Source organism: Coregonus clupeaformis, chromosome 10 (genome assembly GCF_020615455.1).
Source record: "Coregonus clupeaformis isolate EN_2021a chromosome 10, ASM2061545v1, whole genome shotgun sequence".
In the NCBI taxonomy this organism is placed as follows: domain Eukaryota; kingdom Metazoa; phylum Chordata; class Actinopteri; order Salmoniformes; family Salmonidae; genus Coregonus; species Coregonus clupeaformis.
Window position 1 is genome coordinate 16,453,090 of NC_059201.1, and position 19,584 is coordinate 16,472,673.

Consider the following 19,584-nt stretch of genomic DNA (forward strand, 5'->3'; position numbering starts at 1 on the left):
ATATGTTGTGAAATCTGTTATGAATGTATTGTAATGTTTTTAAAATGTATAATTGCCTCAATTTTGATGGACCCCAGGAAGAGTAGCTGCTGCCTTAGCAGCAGCTAATTGGGTTCCATAATAAATACAAATACAAATCTAACGCGCGTTAGTCAACGCAACGGCGTTAGCTTACTAACGACCTAACGTTAGATTAATATCACTCCTTGATTAAATTCGAACTCACGCTTCTGTCCAGACGCTTTATCATTTTTGTTTACAACAAATGTGGTCCTTGTCTCCTGTTTATAATGGTTCAGATGGTTTTCAAAAGCTTGCAGGCTAGTAAATACTATTCCTGGCTGAGGTAACTCTAGCTACGTCGGCGCGATTGGAGCAGACGGGACTATGATGTCACTTTTACAAATTCGGTATCCCTTCTAGCCATGACCGAATTAACGTAGCAGGTTAGGAAAGGAAAAGGGTTTTGACGTCCATTTGACAAACTGTATCCCATCTAACCATGACTCATTCCTTTGGACTCACAACAGTAGCTAGCTAACGTTAGTTGTATGCTGGCTCAAAACTAAAGAAGGAAGCAGAGGGAAATATATGTTGAGATATTTTACTTTGTAATGTTATAAAACAGGCCACGAAAGCCAGGCCTTAACAATACTTTATTTAACTGGTAAGTATTCAACTTACTCTTTTTACATTGCTATCAACTACTAGCAAATCTGTACTAGCTAGCTACTGTTAGCTAGCTAATCCTTGACTGTTCAAACCTTTCTCACCTAGCTACCTTTCATCTGTGTACTTGGCAAAGACCTAGCTAGCTAAGATATCAGTTAGTTAGATATGTAAATTAACCAGCTAGTTAGTTGAATAGCTAGCTAGGTAACTACTAGCCTAGACTTGTTCGCTAACTACATCATTAGCTAGCTAAATAGCCAAGTTAGCCAGCTTGTAGCTAGCATTGTTTTTAAGCAGTAACGTTAGTAGTCGTGTTTTTAACTATTTGTTGGCATTTCAACAAGTTTAATAATTGATGCTTTTATTTTGCATCCCTACAGTTCATTTGTAAGCCTGACTATTGCTGTTCAGCAGTGAAACATGGGAGCTGACAAGAGGTGAGAATTTCCCCCAACCTTTATGCCTGACTCAGGAGTAAAGATTGCCAGAAGATACCGACCCTACCGTTACGTTTGTTTATACTGAGCTGCACTGGGGTCGGAACGCAATCATGGTTACATTAAGGCACCATGGAGCCAGCGCAAGATACGGATTGGAAAACGTACCTCAATGCAGGGATGGGATATGCCACTGTACTCCAAATTTGACCTTTATCCACACTGCTCCATCGAGAAGACTAAAATACTGCTAGTTTTAACCGGACAATTTGGACTGTGGCATATCCCGTCCTGCATTGAGGTACATTTTCCGACCCATATCTCACGCCGGCTCCATGGTTTCTTAATGTAATTATAGAGCACGGTTACATGCACACAATAATGCGATTATTGTGGATAGTCAGGTTGATACACTGAAATAAAATATAACCGCAACATGTAAAGTGTTGGTCCCACGTTTCATAAGCTGAAATAAAAGATCCCATTTCACCTTTGCCAAGATAATCCATCCACCGGACAGGTGTGGCATATCAAGGAACTGATTAAACAGCATTATCATTACACAGGTGCGCCTTGTGCTGGGGACAATAAAAGGCCACTCTAAAATATGCAGTTTTGTCACACAACGCCACAGATATCTCAAGTTTTGAGGGAGCGTGCAATATGCATGTTGACTGCAGGAATGTCCACCAAAGCTGTTGCCAGAGAATTGAATATTAATTTCTCAACCATAAGCCACCTCCAACATCGTTTTAGAGATTTTGGCAGTATGTCCAACCGGCCTCACTCGCAGACCACGTGTATGGCGTAGTGTGGGCAAGCTGTTTGCTGATGTCAACGTTGTTAACAGAGTGCCCTGTGGTGGTGGAGTTATGGTATGGGCAGGCATAAACTACAGACAACGAACACAATTGCATTTTATCAATGGCAATTTGAATGCACAGAAATACTGTGACAAGATCCTGAGGCCCTTTTTTTTAAGGTATCTTTGAACATTAGATGCATATCTGTATTCAGTCATTTGAATTCCATAGATTAGGACCTCATGAATTTATTTCAATTGACTGATTTCCTCAGATGAACTGTAACTCAGTAATATCTTTGGAATTGTTGCATGTTGCGTTTTATATTTTTGTTCAGTATATAATTCGTTGTTTAAAACGTTTACATGCTTTGCAAGAAGAACGATTTCCCTAATAATCCTGTTTTACATGGACAGATCTGAAATCACGCTACTGATGGGACTTTTGATAAATGCAGAAAATTGGCAATCAAAATAAACGTTCTACCACAGTGACCATGTTATTTTTGAGAAGACTATTTGATTCTGAGTTGGGACATATAACTATTTATAAGATGCATATTTCACTCGCGCATAAGAGGGAGGCTTGCGCTACCCGGTGCTGGCACATGCTCAGATCAAATACACCGCTGGAACGCCAATTAAGCAGTTTACATTTCCTGATAATTTGAAAGATTGCTCAGAAAACCAGGTGTTTTAATCGGCGTAAGCTTACTTCGATTATGATCATACACCGATTTAAGATAAGCAGAATAAGGTGTTTACATGACTAATGCCATACTCTGTAGTGTGTATTTAAACGTGCTCTATGATTGTGTTCCGACCCAGTGCAGCTCAGTGTAAACAAGTGTAACGGTAGGGTCGGTATGTTCTGGCAAGAGTAAAGAGTGTAGGAAAAGATAAAGGTGATGTGTGGTAACTACCCCCTGAATGTCTGGATGCAATGCACTCTTCTGACAAATATATCGCACTGCTTTGCTTTATCTTGGCCAGGTCACAGTTGTAAATGAGAACTTGTTCTCAACTGGCTTACCTGGTTAAATAAAGGTTAAATAAAAATAAAATTGGATTTTCTAGGAATGCATTACCCCATTCATAGATGCTAAGTACCTTTAGTGCCTACTGACAATAGTGTCTTCTGTCCAGGCACGCTTTGTTAAAGGTACAATATGCAGAAATGGCTCTGCCATTTCCTGGTTGCTAAAGTTCTAGTAGTAAGCCTAATTTCAGTTTGTGACAAAATAAGCAATGTATAATAATTGTACAATCTAAACCGCTGTGAAATATGTTTTCAATAACCAAAAATATTGTATTTTCAGCTGCTGTACAAAAGCGAAAGTAAAAGATGCAAATACGAAACATAAGAACGGGAAGCATAGAAATAGCGCACATAGAACATATCTACTGCTTCTTAGACCTGCTTTCAATGAGAATGACAGATCTATAACTCATTGTGAATTTGGTTGGGTCGCCCAAAAAGTTACATATTGCAGCTTTAAGAGCCCCGACGCTTGTTCTGTACGTTAGAACGCATCGCTTGCGGTACGTATCTTTCATATCAGCTAGAAATCAAAGGTTAAATTGCCACACACCTTTTTATAGGGTTAGGGTTCCCACACGGCCATATTTCCATGTTACAGGGCTTGTAAACAGATGGAAGACAGAGGTGTACCTGTGCTAATTAGCTATCTGCGTCTACGAACACCTGTGTTGTCACTGAAAAATACTGTCTGCAACTGTGTTAAAACAGTGAACAGTAAGTGTATATTTAGCAATTGTCAAATTATTTTGATACACTATGAAAGTACAGGGCTTTATGTTTCTAGAACTGTACCGCAATTGAGAGTCGATTCATGTTTAGTTGGAGTATTTGGCTGTTTTGGCTTCCAGAGCCAATTCACCTCTAAACAGAACATGTAAGGTCCTTACTATACGGAGTAACGTTTGGTTCCTTTAGTCCATTATTGAGCTAGGAATGCATTAGCTGAATATGTCATGTGAATAATGTTACATTGTGTGTTTATGTTCTGAGGTTTGGCCGCAGTGAGCGTAGTGGGAGGTATGGGTCAGACCGATGGCGAGATGATCCAGAGTGGCGTGAAAGACGGGACAGAGAGCCAGATAGGGATTATGACCAGCGCTGGAGTGACGAGAGACACACTGACCGATTTGATGAGCGCAGAGACAGAGACGATCCTGAGGTGAGACTCAAGGAATCAAGTTACAGTCGTGGGGATCTCATTGACCTTGGGCATGCATTCATCAAAAACATGTTCTGTAGTGGGCTGTTTGCTATGAAGAGCTGTTGTTCTCTGATGTAGTGTTGCTTGCCCTCTTCAGTTGACAACTGTGTTCTTCTTGCAGAGAAGGCGAAAGCGCCACAACAGTGACAGATCTGAAGATGGCTATCAGTCTGATGGCGATGATCAAGAGCAGGATTATAAAATGGAGCTGGGGCAGGAGGAGAGCAAGACCATCATGCTCCGGGGCCTGTCCCTCTACGTCACAGTGGAAGATGTAGGTCCTCTTTATTCCTAACCACACGTTGATATAACTACTAATAATACATGCTTCACAGAGCTGCCAAATGCAGTATTGATGTGTATAATAGGAAACATACATTGTGGACTGTGACCTCTCTTGAATATAGTGAACCGTGGCCCACTGAATGTCCCCCTCCTGTGTTTCAGATCCGGGCTGCTCTTGAGCAGCTGCAGGGACCCCAGCCTGTGGACATCCGGCTGATGAAGAAGAGGACAGGTGAGAGTTGTTGTCTGGAGCCTCAGGTTGATTCAGCTCCACACACACTACCACCCCACACACGCCACCTTGCCTCCAATATCAATAATATTTGCCATAGCAAAGGAACCTTCACCACACCTACACCAGTGGGTCTTTTGTTTTGTCGATTGTTTTTATTTGTGGATGAGATTGAGACCCAAGGGGTATCCTACGAAGCAAGCTAGATCTACTCAGGGTTTTTATAAAGCTGACCAGCTTCAGTTTGCTTCACATTCCAGCTCAGGCTTCGTCCGTACTACGACAGTGGATATTGCTTGTCCGCCTGACGCTAACTCTAGCAGGCTTGTAACCGTGCGTGCATGTCGCACATGGCAACAAACTCTTCATTGAGACAATGCTGAAACATCAATCCATGGGTGAGTCAGTGCCACATTTTCATTTGTGCCGAAATCAAAATGAAAGAAATGTTATCTTGCAAATTCAGCATGCTATGGTGTGAAATATACTTTTAGAAGTGCCATCTTTATTTTATTACTTATCGTTAATGCTGTCTTTGGTGTGCTTATCGATGCACAAGCACTTTTCTCCCCCACTCATATTGATTTTTTTATTTTCTTAAGTCATACAAATGTGTTACATTGCGTGAAGTTTAAAATGCATTCTGCCATTACTAAATGTGTAATGTGATATTTTAACACAAAAAACATTTGATTAATAAAATATTTAATCAGTCGTCTTCCTCATGAAGGGGATGATGAAGCAATCTTTGCAAGAGGGAAGGAATCTGATTTCACTAGTCCTCAACTCTCGGCTCAGTCATTTCATTCAGGGTAAGTGGAGTTAGCCCTGAGTTAGCCTGCCCCCGGAGCAGGTTAGTTCTGAAGGATTCGTTGCCATAGAAATTTACCTGGCTAAAAGGTGAGCCACTTTCGTATGACTGGTTATCCTGAGTTACCTCGCTATTTCCTCAAATGTGCTTTGTAGGATACCCCTCTGGTAAGTAGTTGTACTTGTCCCTGTTTGTTAAAACATTTCACATTTTATCGTATCATCTGCGTGGCAATCATTCAAGTGCAGTCCAAGCACTGCCATCTGAAGGCTTTCATGCTATGGCAAAGGTTACCCCTCCCCTACCCTCTTCAAAATACATCTCCCACTGTTTCACTTGTAATGGGTTGTGAAGCAGACTGTGACAGAGTTTGAATGTTGTGCCAAAGCACTTTGACTAACACAACTCCCGTCTATATTTGAATGCTGTCTCTAGGTATAAGCCGAGGTTTCGCCTTCGTGGAGTTTTATCACTTGCAAGATGCTACCCGATGGATGGAGACCAATCAGGTTGCTTCAACAATCGCCAAGTCTAGATTTTGTCTTGGAGATCAGAGCCCAAAATAACAAACAGATGTCTTGAGAGACTGACCTTTGAGAAATTTGCTGTATAAATGACCATTTGCTGAGAGCTGAGGGTCCTACATAGACAAAGGACTGCACCAACGCTTTTGTTATATGAATCTGATTTCTTTCTTTAAGTTGCCTTTATAATTTGATGAACTAGATGGCTTATTCTGACAGAAATTCTAGTTTAAACAGGTTAGACAGCAAAAACAAGTCTGTACAATAATTCCTGTACTGTAAAAATGTGCAAGATTAGCATTGGACCCTCTGAAGCTCACCATACAAAGTGTCAACTTATACATTTTTAACTTTTGGAATGAAAACTGGATTTAAGCACCTAAGAAATCAAAAGAGGAGGTAGCTCATTTTTGTGTGTGATGTTGTTTAGCTAAATAAGTGTATATTTTAAGAAAATAAGGATTTTACTTTGAGAGTTTAGGCGCTCTTTGGTTCTGGGTGTCTCACATAGCCATGTTTTGATATGGCTGCCCCCAGGGCAGGTTTCCATATAGCACACTTTGCTCCAGCTCAGTCTCTTGGCCCATTACACATCCTCCACCTTTCAAACCGAAGACGAGGGAATGGGCCAAGGACGGGCTGGTAGCACTCCGGTCCGACACACTGCTAGAATCCTTCCCAGCACATGCACTTCTCTCTCTCTCTCTCTCTCTCTCTCTCTCTGTCTCTCTCTGTCTCTCTCTCTGTGTCTGATCTACTCACCCCTGTATTCTCTGAGGGGTTGTACCTAAGCGAGTGTGACCCTAGCAACTCTTTCCCTTCATGGGGTGTGATAGTATGAGGATCTCACCTGGCTGTGTGGCTTGGAGTTGGGGAAGCAAACATAACTGGTGGCCTTTGATCTTACAGAATACGCTGATGATCCAAGGAAAGTGTGTGGTTATGCACTACAGCAACCGAAGACACACATTTGAAAACTGGCTCTGCAATGCTGTGAGTATCCCCTCTTCTCCACCTCCATGTGTTCTACTCCACAGACCAAATCCCTTCTCTGTTTTGTGTTGTTAAATGGTTTCACTCATAGTTTCCATCAATGTTTCCAGATACACTATTTTGTCGTTAAAGTTTAATTCAACTGAGTGAAAACAATGTAACCGGTTGCTTGCAGTGCGGCCTGTACAATTTCCGGAAGAGGCTGAAGTGCTTCAGATGTGGAGCAGTCAAAGTTGGTAAGTAGCCCTGTGTTTATACTTGCATTCCCAATGTGGATGGCCCAGCAAAAGAGACCAGTGATTATCAAGTATCACATTCCAGGCCCTTGATGTGAAAGTCCAGTGATTTCATAGTTGTTGGGAGGGCCTTGATAGAACTACTTTGCTGTTGTGTTTTAAACAGAGGGGTCAGAATCTGCTGGCCCCAGTGACTGGAACTTAGAGCCTAAGCAAGCTGGAGACTACTGTGGTGACAGTGAGTACCATCTTTTAACCATTCTGTGTGCCTTTGTGTGTGGCTATTGATACGTTGGATAGGAAGAGTAGGATCATTCTCTTGTTATTTTCTTGACAGCGATCATCTTGAGAAACATCGCCCCCCTCTCCAGCGTCGAGGCCATCATGACGACCCTGGCTCCCTACGCCATCCTGTCTTCGGGCAACATCCGTCTGATCAAGGACAAACAGACAGGACAGAACAGAGGCTTCGCCTTCGTACAGCTCTCCTCTCCACTGGTATGTGTGTTGTCATCAGAATAATGCACATTGTCATTGTAATATGATTGGCTAAGTTAGGTCTCATGTTGACAGTATGTCTGCAATCCTTATCTTTATTCTTATTCATGTGTAGGAGGCTTCCCAGCTCCTGACGATCCTCCAGGGCCTGCAGCCCCCTCTGAAGCTGGATGGGAAGACTATCGGGGTGGATTATGCAAAGAGTGCCAGGAAGTGAGTCATTACTCTGTCTCCCTTTACTAAACAATACAACACATGCTCACTCCATACACAGCTATAGGGAAGCACCATAGTAATAAGAAGATTAAACATGCATCCTCCCACACCAGAATCCAGATCTCATCTCTTTGTGTTCCCCCGACAGAGACCTGCTGATGCCAGATGGGAACAGAGTCAGTGCCTTCTCCGTTGCCAGCACAGCCATCGCTGCTGCTCAGTGGTCCTCCAGCCAGGTATCACTATGACTACTCCCTCACCTTATCTCAACCATGTAGTTGTGGTCCCACCACTCGCTATGTTTTCATGCATTGGTCTCTTTCCGTTTTTCAGCCGCAGCAGGGCCTGGGTGCTGCCACAGACTATGGTTCCCTGCAGGAGGGCTATGCACAGTACACACAGGTCAGTACTCTCTGGAGGCCAATTCAACTCATAGGTCCACACCAAGTGGGGGATGCTCTTTAAACCTCAAGCTATGCATCAAGGCCAGATAGTCATTCAATGTAACTAAAGATAGTTGAGGGCCTCCTGAGTGGCGCAGCGGTCTAAGGCACTACATCGCAGTGTTGCGGCATCACTACTGCCTGGGGTTCGATCCCAGGCTGTGTCACAACCGGCCGTGACAGGGAGTCCCATAGGGTGGCGCACAATTGGCCCAGCATCGTCCGGGTTAGGGGAGGGTTTGGCTGGGGGGGGCTTTACTTGGCTCATCGCGCTCTAGCGACTCCTTGTGGTGGGACGGGCGCCTGCAAGCTGACGGTCGTCAGTTGAACTGTGTTTCCTCCGACACATTGGTGTAGCTGGCTTCCGGGTTAAGCGAGCGGGTGTTAAGAAGCGGGTCATGTTTCGGAGGATGCATGACTCGACCTTCGCCTCTCCCGAGCCCGTTGGGGAGTTGCAGCGATGAGACAAGATCGCAATTGGATATCACAGATATTTAAATTTGTTTTATAATATTTGTCTTTCAGTATGGGCAGGATTGTCAGTCGTGGCCTCAGCAGCCTGCTGAGTTGGATCCTGCTCCTGGAGATGGAATATTAGGAGGTGAGAATCCAATTAGACCGATGTCTACTTCACAGTCCATCTTAACACTACAACTTGTGACTGACTGATTTATATTATGGCTTTAATCATGGTTTGCATTTTTAATGGCAGCTGCACCAGGAGTGAAGGCCCTGGTCCCTACAGCAGCAGGTGTGGTTGTGTCCCAGACCACACAGGTCTACCAGCATCACCTCCTCAGCCAGCCTATCATGCAGGTATCGCTTAAGGGCTCACATCAACATTCATGCTGCTTGTTATAAACATGCTGCTCAATCTTATGATGTACATGTAATACTGTGTGTGGTCAATACGGATGAGTGCAGCAGTTGAACATGTGGTGCTGTTTTCCCACCCACAGGCGCACCAAATAGTTGGGCAGATTGATGTGGCACCACAGGCTACCAGTTCCAGAGTTGCCACCTCTTCACTGAGAACAACAGCAGCTGCTTTGGCAGCCCCCACTGGAGCTGCCCCTTTCTCTGATGGCACATCTGGTAAGATGGGACACCATATTGGATTTCCAATCCTTATTTAGTTTGAACGTCTTTGCCATACATTGAATACCTAAAGGTCATTCTATACACTGTTTCTGCTGTTGCTTTTAACCAGTTGTTCCTGACACCTCCGCTTACCAATATGATGAGTCATCTGGGTACTACTACGATCCACAGACTGGTCTATACTACGACCCTAACAGCCAGGTATGTATAGTGCCTTCAGAAAGTATTAAAATCCCTTGACTTATTCCACATTTTGTTGTGTTACAGCCTGAATTCAAAATTGCTTTTTAAAAAAATAATACAAATTCTCAACCATTGACAAACAATACCCCATAATGACAAAGTGAAAACATGTTTAAAAAGGTTAGCAAATGTATTGAAAATTAAATTCAGAAACTATTCAAACCCCTGAGGCAATACATGTTATGATCACGTTTTGCAGCCATTACAGCTGTGATTCTTTCTGGGTGAGTCTCTAAGAGCTTTGCACACCTGGATTGTACAATATTTGCACATTATTATTAAAACAAATATTCAAGCTTTGTCAAGTTGGTTGTTGATCATTGCTATCACAGCCATTTCAAGTCTTGCCATAGATTTTCAAGCCGATTTAAGTCAAAACTGTAGCTAGGCCACTCGGGAACATTCAATGTTGTCTTGGTAAGCAACTGTGTAGGCCAGTGACACAGAATCCCAATTTCATCCATTTTAAAATTCAGGCTGTAACACAACAAAATGTGGAAAAAGTCAAGGGGTGTGAATACTTTCTGAAGACACTGTAACTACTGTCTCACCCCTATAGACTTCTGCTCTATCAGGGAGTTGATCATGAATAATGTGTCATTATTATTATACATGATGTATTTATCTCCCTGTAGTACTACTACAACTCCCAGACCCAGCAGTACCTGTACTGGGACAGTGAGACACAGACCTACATCCCTGCAGCAGCAGCAGCAGTAGAAACAACAACAGCAGCAGACGCCAGCGCCGAACAGGCTTCCACCTCATCAGCAGCCTCGTCCAGCAAAGAGTCCAAGGAGAAGAAGGACAAGCCCAAAAGCAAGTCTGCCCAGCAGGTAACAGACAGACAGGCACCTCCTACAAGCATGGGAAATTCCCATACTGAAGCACTAGTGCATATAGTGAGCTATGTTAGGAACACTGTTCTCTCCCATTTCAGATAGCTAAAGACATGGAGCGATGGGCCAAGAGCCTAAACAAGCAGAAGGAGAACTTCAAGAGCAGCTTGCAGGGCCTGGGGCAGGGCAGGGATGAGGACCGGAGAGAGGCTGCCGCTGCCGACGCAGGCTTCTCTACCCTCTTTGAGAAAAAGGTACTCATGATTATAACCCTCTGAGTCAATATACTGTAGATGGCTCTTATGTCATGGCACAGCAGTGGTACTGGGATACCTGTCTCAATTAAAGGATGATGAACTGTTTGGTGTCATGTCAATGGGTGGTAGGTAGCCTAGCGGTTAGAGCGCTAGGCCAGTAACCCGAAAGGTTGCTGGTTCGAATCCCTGAGCCGACAAGATGAACAATCTATCTGTGCCCTTGATCAAGGCACTTAACCCTAATTTCTCCTGTAAGTCACTCTGAAAAAGAGTGTCTGCTACATGACTAAAATGTAAATGCAAATGTCTGATTTAGTGTTTTGCTCCTCCAGCATGGTGCAGGGTTTGAGACCCAGCCGCTGGTGATGAATGAGCTGGTGAAGAATGGAGAACCGGAAACCCCAATAGTCAAGGTAAGGATGTAGCTGAGATGGCACTGTGAAACACTACTGGTAGACTACAGAGAAAGACAATAGCAGGTTGGATTAGGACTGGTTTTAGGCCATCTAGTGGTGAGATGTTGTGTCACTTTGTCTCTATCCCTATTGGAAAGCCCAGTCCTCACTTCTCCAGTGGCTTGTGTGGCATGGTTCTCACTTCATAGTAAAAGGTTTGTGTGTTTGTTGCAGAGTGGCCTGGTGGCAGCCTACAGTGGGGACAGTGACCCAGAGGAGGCAGCAGACCTAGAGAGCGGAGGTGGGGGGGGTGATGAGGGGTCAGACAAGCTGACAGACTGGAAGAAGATGGCCTGCTTGCTCTGTCTCAGGCAGTTCCCCGGCAAAGACGCCCTGCTGCGCCACCAGCAGCTCTCAGACCTGCACAAGGTAGGATGGCAAGCAGCAGAATGGCACTTTAATCTCTGAGTCTCGGTGGAAGGAAATATTTTGGGTTATTTTTGGCTCTGCCGTCTGCTGAGGGTGTGCAGTTGTCCTTTTAGCATAAGCAAGGTGAGAACGCACATTCTTTTGAACTGTCATGCCAAGACTAATCGTGCCATTTTAAATGTGTGAATTGCATAGTTCCCGGGGAGTATTAACTTTTTTTATTTTTTATAAATGTAATCGTCTTAGCAAAACTTGGAAATTCACAGAAGATCCAAACTATCTGAGGCCCAGCTGGAAGAGTTGGAGAGAAAAGAGATGGAGGTAGGCTATACTCTTTGAAGATTTCTACCATTCACAGGAAGAATTTTAGAAAGCCGAGATCTTCAATGTCACTGACGATTCTGATTTGTGTCATGTTGATATTGTTCTGTGTAGCTGAAGTACAGAGACAGAGCTGCTGAAAGAAGGGATAAGTATGGTGTTCCCGAACCACCAGCACCCAAGAAGAAGAAATTCTATCAGCCTCCTGCCCCCACAGTGTAAGGGCTTCAACCAATCCTATCTCAAAAGCAGGGGGTCTCAGGTTACGGGAATATATGTTATTGTCCAACTACATCCTTGATCAATTAAAGTAACCAGAAATAAATGAATTACATTTAATTAATAGCGTTTGATTTAATTCACCTCTCTTATCAACAACCTGACACAGGAACTACGAGCAGCCCACCAAAGATGGTCTGACCAGTGACAACATTGGGAACAAGATGCTGCAGGCCATGGGCTGGCAGGAGGGCAAGGGCCTGGGCCGCAACCAGCAGGGCATCACTGCACCCATCTCTGTGAGTTATGCAGCCAAAACGAGAAACTAGAGGCCATTTTCACCTGCAAAGGGTTAGTGCAGAGTGCTTAACATGACCTGTAGTTCCATGTCCCTGGGCTATTTCCTGACAGATGGGGTTGGTACGTGGTGGTGTTGAGTTTGTATGTGTGGCCAATTAGCAGGTGTACCTAAGGGGTACCTGAGCCCAATCTGTCTGTTTTGATAAGTGTCTTCTTGCCCTCTCCCCACAGGCCTCATTACGAACCAAGGGCACAGGCCTGGGCATCAAGGGAAGCAACTACGAACTCTCCGCATCAGACACCTACAAGGACGCTGTGCGCAAAGCCATGTTTGCACGCTTCACTGAGATAGAGTGAACAGAGACTACAGCCATCCACTCCATCCTCAACCCCCGTTACCTGCCCATTATCCCCACCACTGTGAAAATGACAAGAACAAGAGGAACAATTTGTTATTTATGATTTTACTTTGTTCTTCCCCTCTGTGGCCTTGTACAACAGCTATAAATAATGAAGATATTGGGCATTTCACAGGCCAAGCTAGTTCTTCTAATTCATGTTTTTCCATTGTGTAAAAAAAGCTTTCTTTATTGCCTTTTTCTTCCATATAAAATCCTGTCAATAGCATTCTGTACAGTTTGTAATTTTGTATGGAATACAGATGTGGCTGTGCTGAGCTCCTCTGTGGTTGTTTTTCTGAGAGAGATCAGAATTAAACTTGACTTTTGTGCTCACGGGCCTCCATCTGCTTTTTTAAATGTTAGAACACTTTGTTCTTTACATGTACGAGGAGTCACAGAATCAGATTATATGCTTCAAGGTACGGTATTGTTGCCATAGTCTCAACTCTTTGCATATGTGCTGAGAGTTTTAAATTGTTCCCTCAGTGTAGCGACGGAGGCACTATGATTTAATAAGGACGTTTTAGTTTTAAGCAGTACTGTGATGAGGGCTGCCCCTCTCCACACCCTGTCTGACTTACTGCTCCTCCTGGGACAGTTCACTGGATCCTTGAACCCCAACGTTACCCTTCACTACTACTTCTCACCTCGCCTGGCTTGAGTGTATCCACCAGAACAGGTATGATTCCACCATCAGCTCCATTGGGTTTTTACAAATTGTGTGTTATGGTAATGTTTTGACTAAAGGTAAACTCTTGCAAGGAATGCTTGATATTACTGTGACCTGTTTAGAGTTAGAAGTAGCTGATTTTGTGGTTTTGGGCTACTAGATATGGAGGTTCCATTGAACAGAGGTGTGGAATGCACACGATTAGGACGTTTATGGAGAGTAGTGGAAGGGCAACGCTGGTCCTTAAGCATACAATCAAGCCCTTTTCCCAACAGGCTCCTGATGTCAGAGGAGACGGATGTTCTATATATACTGTATGTATGTATGTGATATCACCTGGCTTCCTCTTGACAGATTAGCAGTATTCTATCCAAATTAAATTGATCAATGTCTCAGACATGTATTTGTGTTATGCACCAGGTTGATAATGGATTTAACCATCACAGTGTGACAGATCAGTGTAATAAAGTTATCTCATTAGGTGAATAGGTGGCAGGAATGTGTGGTGAATCCAATAGAGCCTCCTGTCCTGTCAACTTAAGCCAAGTCATGAGACCTGAATGACAACTAACTTGGTTAAGAAGACAAGGCCTGTGGCGTGATTGTTGTCTGTTTTGCATCAAACCCTCCCTTGATTTGGTCTTTGAGTTGGTGATATAATGGAGTTTCGGAGGACTTATGGTTTACTTTATTCACAGGTTGTCCTGTTATTACTTTGATCCATATGGGTTTGAGCTGGACGCAATGCTGGAAAGAGGAGTTCAAGGAGGAGCTTTCCCTGACCAAACTCCACCTTTCGCTCTCTAGACCGGAGCTCCTGCTGCAGCCACAGGTATTTATGGATAGACAGACAGATGTCAGTCATGCTGATCTACTGAGACTCATTTTCACTGACACGGCACCACCACGCTCCTCTTTGGGTAGGCTTGTCCAAGGACAACATGTGTAGTCTTCGTATTTCAAATTAGACTACTGACTCTGTCCTCTCGTCCCTCTCTCCCAAAGTGGGGTATAGCACCTTGGGTCTGGTCGCTGTACAGGGTCTTCATGTTGCTCTACACCCTGATTTGGTGTATGTACTCTGGCCTGCTGTTCTCCAATCCCAAGTGGCTCATCTTCTTCAGCCACCTGACCTACTGCCTGATCGTGGTCTACCACCTGGTGGCTTCCTGTAACCTGGCCTGTGCCATGGTCCTAGTCAGGTGCCACTGCAGGGACCACAGAAAAACCTGCTCTGGAGGTAGGATGCTCACAGACAGAAATGTGATGATACTAAGATGGCTGCCAATGCTGCTTTTTGTTTTAAGTTAAAGTTGAATTTCCTGATTGAATTGGTTTTTATCGAAACCAATGAACTGACATATCTGCTCTTCATTCTTAGGGGACCAAACTAGAGAGCGTGGAAACAGAGCAGAGCCCTTGGGTCCTTTCCCCCTCCCCTCTCTCCTCTCCATCTCCCTGAGACTGCAGTGGTTCCTCCAGAGCCTGATGTGTGCCTTCTGCCTCACTGTGTCCTTCCTCTACTGGAGCCTCGACTACCCCATGGAGCACCACCCTCTGTCCCCATTCAACCTCAACATGCACGTGGGAAATTCTGGCCAGGCCCTGCTGGACCTCCTCCTATCAGCCACGCCCATCCACCTGGCCCACTACCTCTACCAGCTCCTCATTGGCTGCCTCTACATCCTGTTTGCTGTGGTCTACTGGCTGGCTGGCTACACCAACCTCAGTGGGAAGCCCTACATCTACAAGGTACTGGACTTTGGAGGGTGCCCCTTGTTGGCCGCTCTGTGTGTGCTTGGCTTTGCTCTGGTCTGCCTGCCCATCTGTCACTTCCTGGTGTGGAACGTGCAACTGCTGAGGAGGCAGCTGGCGGGCAGGGTAAGGGGAGAGAGGCTGGGGCTGTGCAGAGAGGCTTGGCGGTGGAGGGTGGGGGGAGGGGGCAGTCCGGTGCCGGTCTCGCTCATGGACCCGTCCTCCTCAGTGTTCACCCCCAGGAGGAGGGGAGAGGCCCGGGGTGATGGGGCCACTCAGACCCTGCTCTCATCCACCACCAGTACTCTCTACAGTGCTGTCACTGTCTACCTCTGAGGTCCTGTCTGAACTAACATAGAGCTTGATACCATGTTGTTTTACATGTTCTGCATAATGTCATCCATCCGTGTTGTCTGGTCCATGTCAGGCCAAACAATACAATGCTTAACAGATCTTATCTTCCATTTGTAGTGTGTGGTGTTATAGTTTCCTGATCCAAGAGGTAACATCATAGTGGCCAAACTATGTTAATCTTTGTATCACCAGGTGGCAGTATCAGTATTAGTTGCTTGCATCACTGTGTTCAGCCTTAGTCAATGGTCAGTGTGGTCATTTCACATAGTAGGATCAATAAATTAGCCAGCTTACATGATTAACACTGAGATTCTAGAGTAGGCTTAAGTTGGGAGTAAGTAAGTCAGTATTAACATGCCGGTTTTAGGGTTGTTGTTTTTCTGAATATTGTACAAGTCTGTTGAATTGCATATTTTATTAAAACTTCAAACTGTGGATGGACCCTACTTGCAGAATACACAGACCACTGTTGACCTGTCCATCCTCACACAAAGCAAATAACACATCCAATAAGAGCAATGATGAAACTAGATGGTAATTTTACATTAAGACATTTGTGGTACTTGCTTTACCTGTTTAAAATAATTGTTGTGGTAGTTGAAGAAGAAAAAAAGGTTTACTTAAAACAAAGCAGTTAAATATAGTGAAAGTTAAATGTACAGTAGTAAAATAATTGGTCTGATTACTTTGATATACTACTATATTAACCTTATTACTTTGGATTGTGGGGCAGTTAGATCACACATTTCATCAGAAATAACTACACTCGGACTACTACACTTTTATACACTCCTACTAGAATACCACAGTATATGACAACTGTAATAATAGAGCACAGAAGATAATGAGGCATTGTTGAAGTTTTAAATAAATAAAATACTTTATTTTTTACAACGTATTTGGATGACAGCGGGATGTTCATGAAGTCCTCTCTGGGTTGGACTGGGATCAGTGGGAAGAGGGCCGGAAAGGGGGAACTCAAGGGGCACATCAACAGATTTTTCACCTAGTCGGCTCAGAGATTCGAATCGGCCACCTTTCAGTTAGTGGCCCAACGCTCTTAACCGCTAGGCTACCTGCCGCCTAACAAAAGTTTGTGATAGTGTTGTTAGACAAAGCAAGGAAAGTGAACTTCAAAACGTGATGTAGTTTTATTGGAATCTGCTGCTGTTGTTGGTAAGTAATGAATCTGCTAGCTTCTGACATGACTTACTGCATATTTAATGACAGCAGTTGATGGCTTACTAAAACAGCTCTACCTCTTGATTGGTAGAAGCTATTCCTGTTCTGATTTGAAAAGCAGAAAAGTAGAGGAAGATTTCATTCGCTCAAACTTTTTGTCTAAGTTTTTGGTAAAGTGGTCAAAGTAGCTGATTTGTGTCAAAAGTTACATTGTTTACAGTTAATATAATATAATGTTGGGAGTCATGATGTCACAATGGCCCTTTAGAATGCTGAGGAAATCCCATGAAAGTGGATGGAGGCCAAAAAGAAAGACAAAAAGCTTAATAGTTCAAAAAGTGTAAAATACATCAAAGTTGTATACAAGCATACTATTCCAGACCAATCTGCACATTTTAAAGTTTGAAGGACATTTCTAGCTTAAACGGTGTAGGAGGAGTAGTGTTCCAAAGAAAGATAATACAAAGTATGATGAAGATTTAGAATGGGACGTTTGCTTCGCAAGTCCCATTAATGACAAGCAACCTTCTCCCCCCCATTCCTTATCCCTTTGTCAAATAAAGTGCTGACACATTACATTATATCCTAAATGTACCATACTCATATTAGTATACTATCAATTGGAGGGAAGAGCACTACAACACACCTCATGTGTAAGCACCATTGCTCTCTCTCCTCTGTCCCCCAGCACCTACCCACAGGTGACCTGGTTGTAGCCCAGTCTCCCTACTGGATTAGGTGGATTAGTGTAAAGCGGTGGCAGGTCGTGACATCACAGGTTCTTTACTGTAACTCGGCTTTTAAGGGGCAGCACAAGTAGAGGGTTATTTGAGCCGGTTTCATTTATTTATCAAAGATGAGGAAAATAGCTCAGGGAAATTCCTGCGGCTTTCATACAATCACATCAGGTGGTGTGTGACCGGATTGGCCTGCAGCCCAAGCTGGCCCCAAGTCTCCTCTCTGATTGACAGTGTGACAGCCAGGCCTCAGCAGATTAAGTGACATTAAGGCAGTACAGTGACAGCCAGCTTTCATCTCCTTGTTGATTAATACCCCAGCAACAACATGAGATAGGTCTATTCCATCTGCAGAGGGTAAAACTTTAGCAGTTGTCATCTTGGTACAACTGAGTGGGGACTTGCTGGAATGCATCATGTCAGTTTACAAGGTTTTTTATATAACACAATAGCCACAGATGCACATTCATGGGTGTAGATTTGAAGTCTGGAGAAAGGATAAAATGTGGTGCTATCTTTACTGACATTTTGCCTTGGTACATTTTCCTAAATTTTCCCAGATTTCCAGAGCATGATCTGTGATCTCTCCAGACATTAGAGGGTTTTGACCATATAAATGGAGGTCTATAATATTCTGCCACCAGACTGGAGAAACAGCAACTTCCACGCAACTGTCACCTCCTGTCTTGGTCCGGTCACACTCTACAAGCTCACGTGCCCATCATCCCAGCTGTCCCAATGAATACCATGCTGTGTAGTAGGTGAGTCGTGACTTGCATCTAGTAGTGGGCCAGGCTATGAATGGACATATTTCAGTCACCCTGCTGTATTTCCATAACAACCACTACAAGGGGCCAGAGTGTTTTAGAGGGGATTACATATACAAATGTCCAATGTCCATTTTTCTAAGAACTTCTGATCGTATAGCAGATTTGTACTGTAGTGGAGGTTCAGTCAAGGCAGATAGAAACCATTGGCACTGTATCTCTCAGAAAAGCACTCCTTGACTAATATACAGTATGCATTTATACAGTTTAGTTCCTAAACACTGAGCCAACTATCTTGAATAAAACTCATTCTCTTTCATTCAAATTTACATTAAAAGTTCTGCATGAAAGGATTTCTCCAGTTGGCTATTCTTGGATCTGTAATTGTAATGTGGGGATGTGAACTAGAAGAGTGAAAGCGTGGGTTTGTTTTAGGGCATGAGGGTCTGCATGAAAATCACATATGTGTTATGGTTTAAATTAAGGTTTGGACAAATTAATAAATCAACCTAAATAATTCAACCATCCAGACTACCCATGACTGCATTCCCACAACATCAACATGTAAGAAGCATATTTGATACAGTTCACCTGCAGTAATGACCTTCCAGTCATGTCACCTAAATAACCCTTAGTAATTGCAAGGACTTTGTCTTGATTTATTGTGATGATGAGAATCCTGACAAATCAGACAGGCGTTATCCCCTGTGTCCTCTAGCGACCCTGCTGAGTGTCCTGGTGTGACTCCTCTGGGTTCTCTGGCCCTGGTTCCACTTGGACAACATGAGGCCCAGCTATGGAGAGGCTCTGGGTTTTGTGGTAAAGGGCAGGGTGCCACTGCTGGTCAGGGGAACTTTCCCATCCATGACTTATGGTCAAGCATAACTGTCGTCATTCAGCAGCTTGATAGAGAGTAGTTTTTCCCTCAACATTTCTGAGAAATGTGTCATTTCTCCCAAGTATTAAATTCCTATTTTAATTAAGACATATTTTCCACAATGCCGATCACCAATGACAAGCTGGTGTTTTGTGAACGTTTTACCATTTAAATATGTATTCTGGCTGGTACAGTATCATCAGTGTCATATATCAGAAGTAAAGTAACAGCAAAGTAAATACATGAACAATATGGCCTTCTCCGATTGTGGTAAACCTGTTCAGTACAGTTCACCTTTCAGAATATACTGTAGTTCTTGTCCTCATTTTACTGGAGACATTTTGA

The 19,584-nt window shown here is 43.7% G+C and overlaps 2 protein-coding genes across 3 annotated transcripts; both read left to right on the forward strand.

Moving 5' to 3' along the window:
- The first annotated feature begins 523 nt into the window (after window positions 1-523).
- LOC121575225 (RNA-binding protein 5) lies at window positions 524-13,230 on the forward strand. Of its 2 annotated transcripts, XM_041888187.2 has the most exons (25): window positions 524-667; window positions 1,053-1,109; window positions 3,944-4,112; window positions 4,276-4,428; window positions 4,602-4,671; window positions 5,918-5,991; window positions 6,916-6,999; window positions 7,175-7,235; window positions 7,402-7,473; window positions 7,573-7,733; window positions 7,849-7,946; window positions 8,098-8,185; window positions 8,283-8,351; window positions 8,918-8,993; window positions 9,105-9,208; window positions 9,352-9,487; window positions 9,603-9,694; window positions 10,372-10,572; window positions 10,677-10,829; window positions 11,165-11,245; window positions 11,462-11,656; window positions 11,903-11,977; window positions 12,092-12,195; window positions 12,366-12,495; window positions 12,728-13,230. In XM_041888187.2, the coding sequence occupies exons 2-25, from the start codon at window positions 1,093-1,095 to the stop codon at window positions 12,851-12,853; spliced, it is 2,589 nt and encodes an 862-aa protein (XP_041744121.1). In that variant the 5' UTR covers window positions 524-667; window positions 1,053-1,092; the 3' UTR covers window positions 12,854-13,230. The 2 variants fall into 2 exon arrangements, with proteins under 2 accessions (XP_041744121.1, XP_041744122.1); XM_041888188.1 differs by lacking the exons at window positions 524-667; window positions 1,053-1,109; window positions 3,944-4,112; window positions 4,276-4,428; window positions 5,918-5,991 and having other exon boundaries at window positions 4,653-4,671.
- A 604-nt stretch (window positions 13,231-13,834) lies between these two features.
- Window positions 13,835-15,658, forward strand: LOC121574608 (protein rolling stone). Its single transcript, XM_041887160.2, has 3 exons — window positions 13,835-14,399; window positions 14,573-14,807; window positions 14,949-15,658. Exons 1-3 carry the CDS (start codon window positions 14,292-14,294, stop codon window positions 15,656-15,658), a joined length of 1,053 nt encoding a protein of 350 aa, XP_041743094.1. The 5' UTR covers window positions 13,835-14,291.
- The last annotated feature ends 3,926 nt before the right edge of the window (window positions 15,659-19,584 follow it).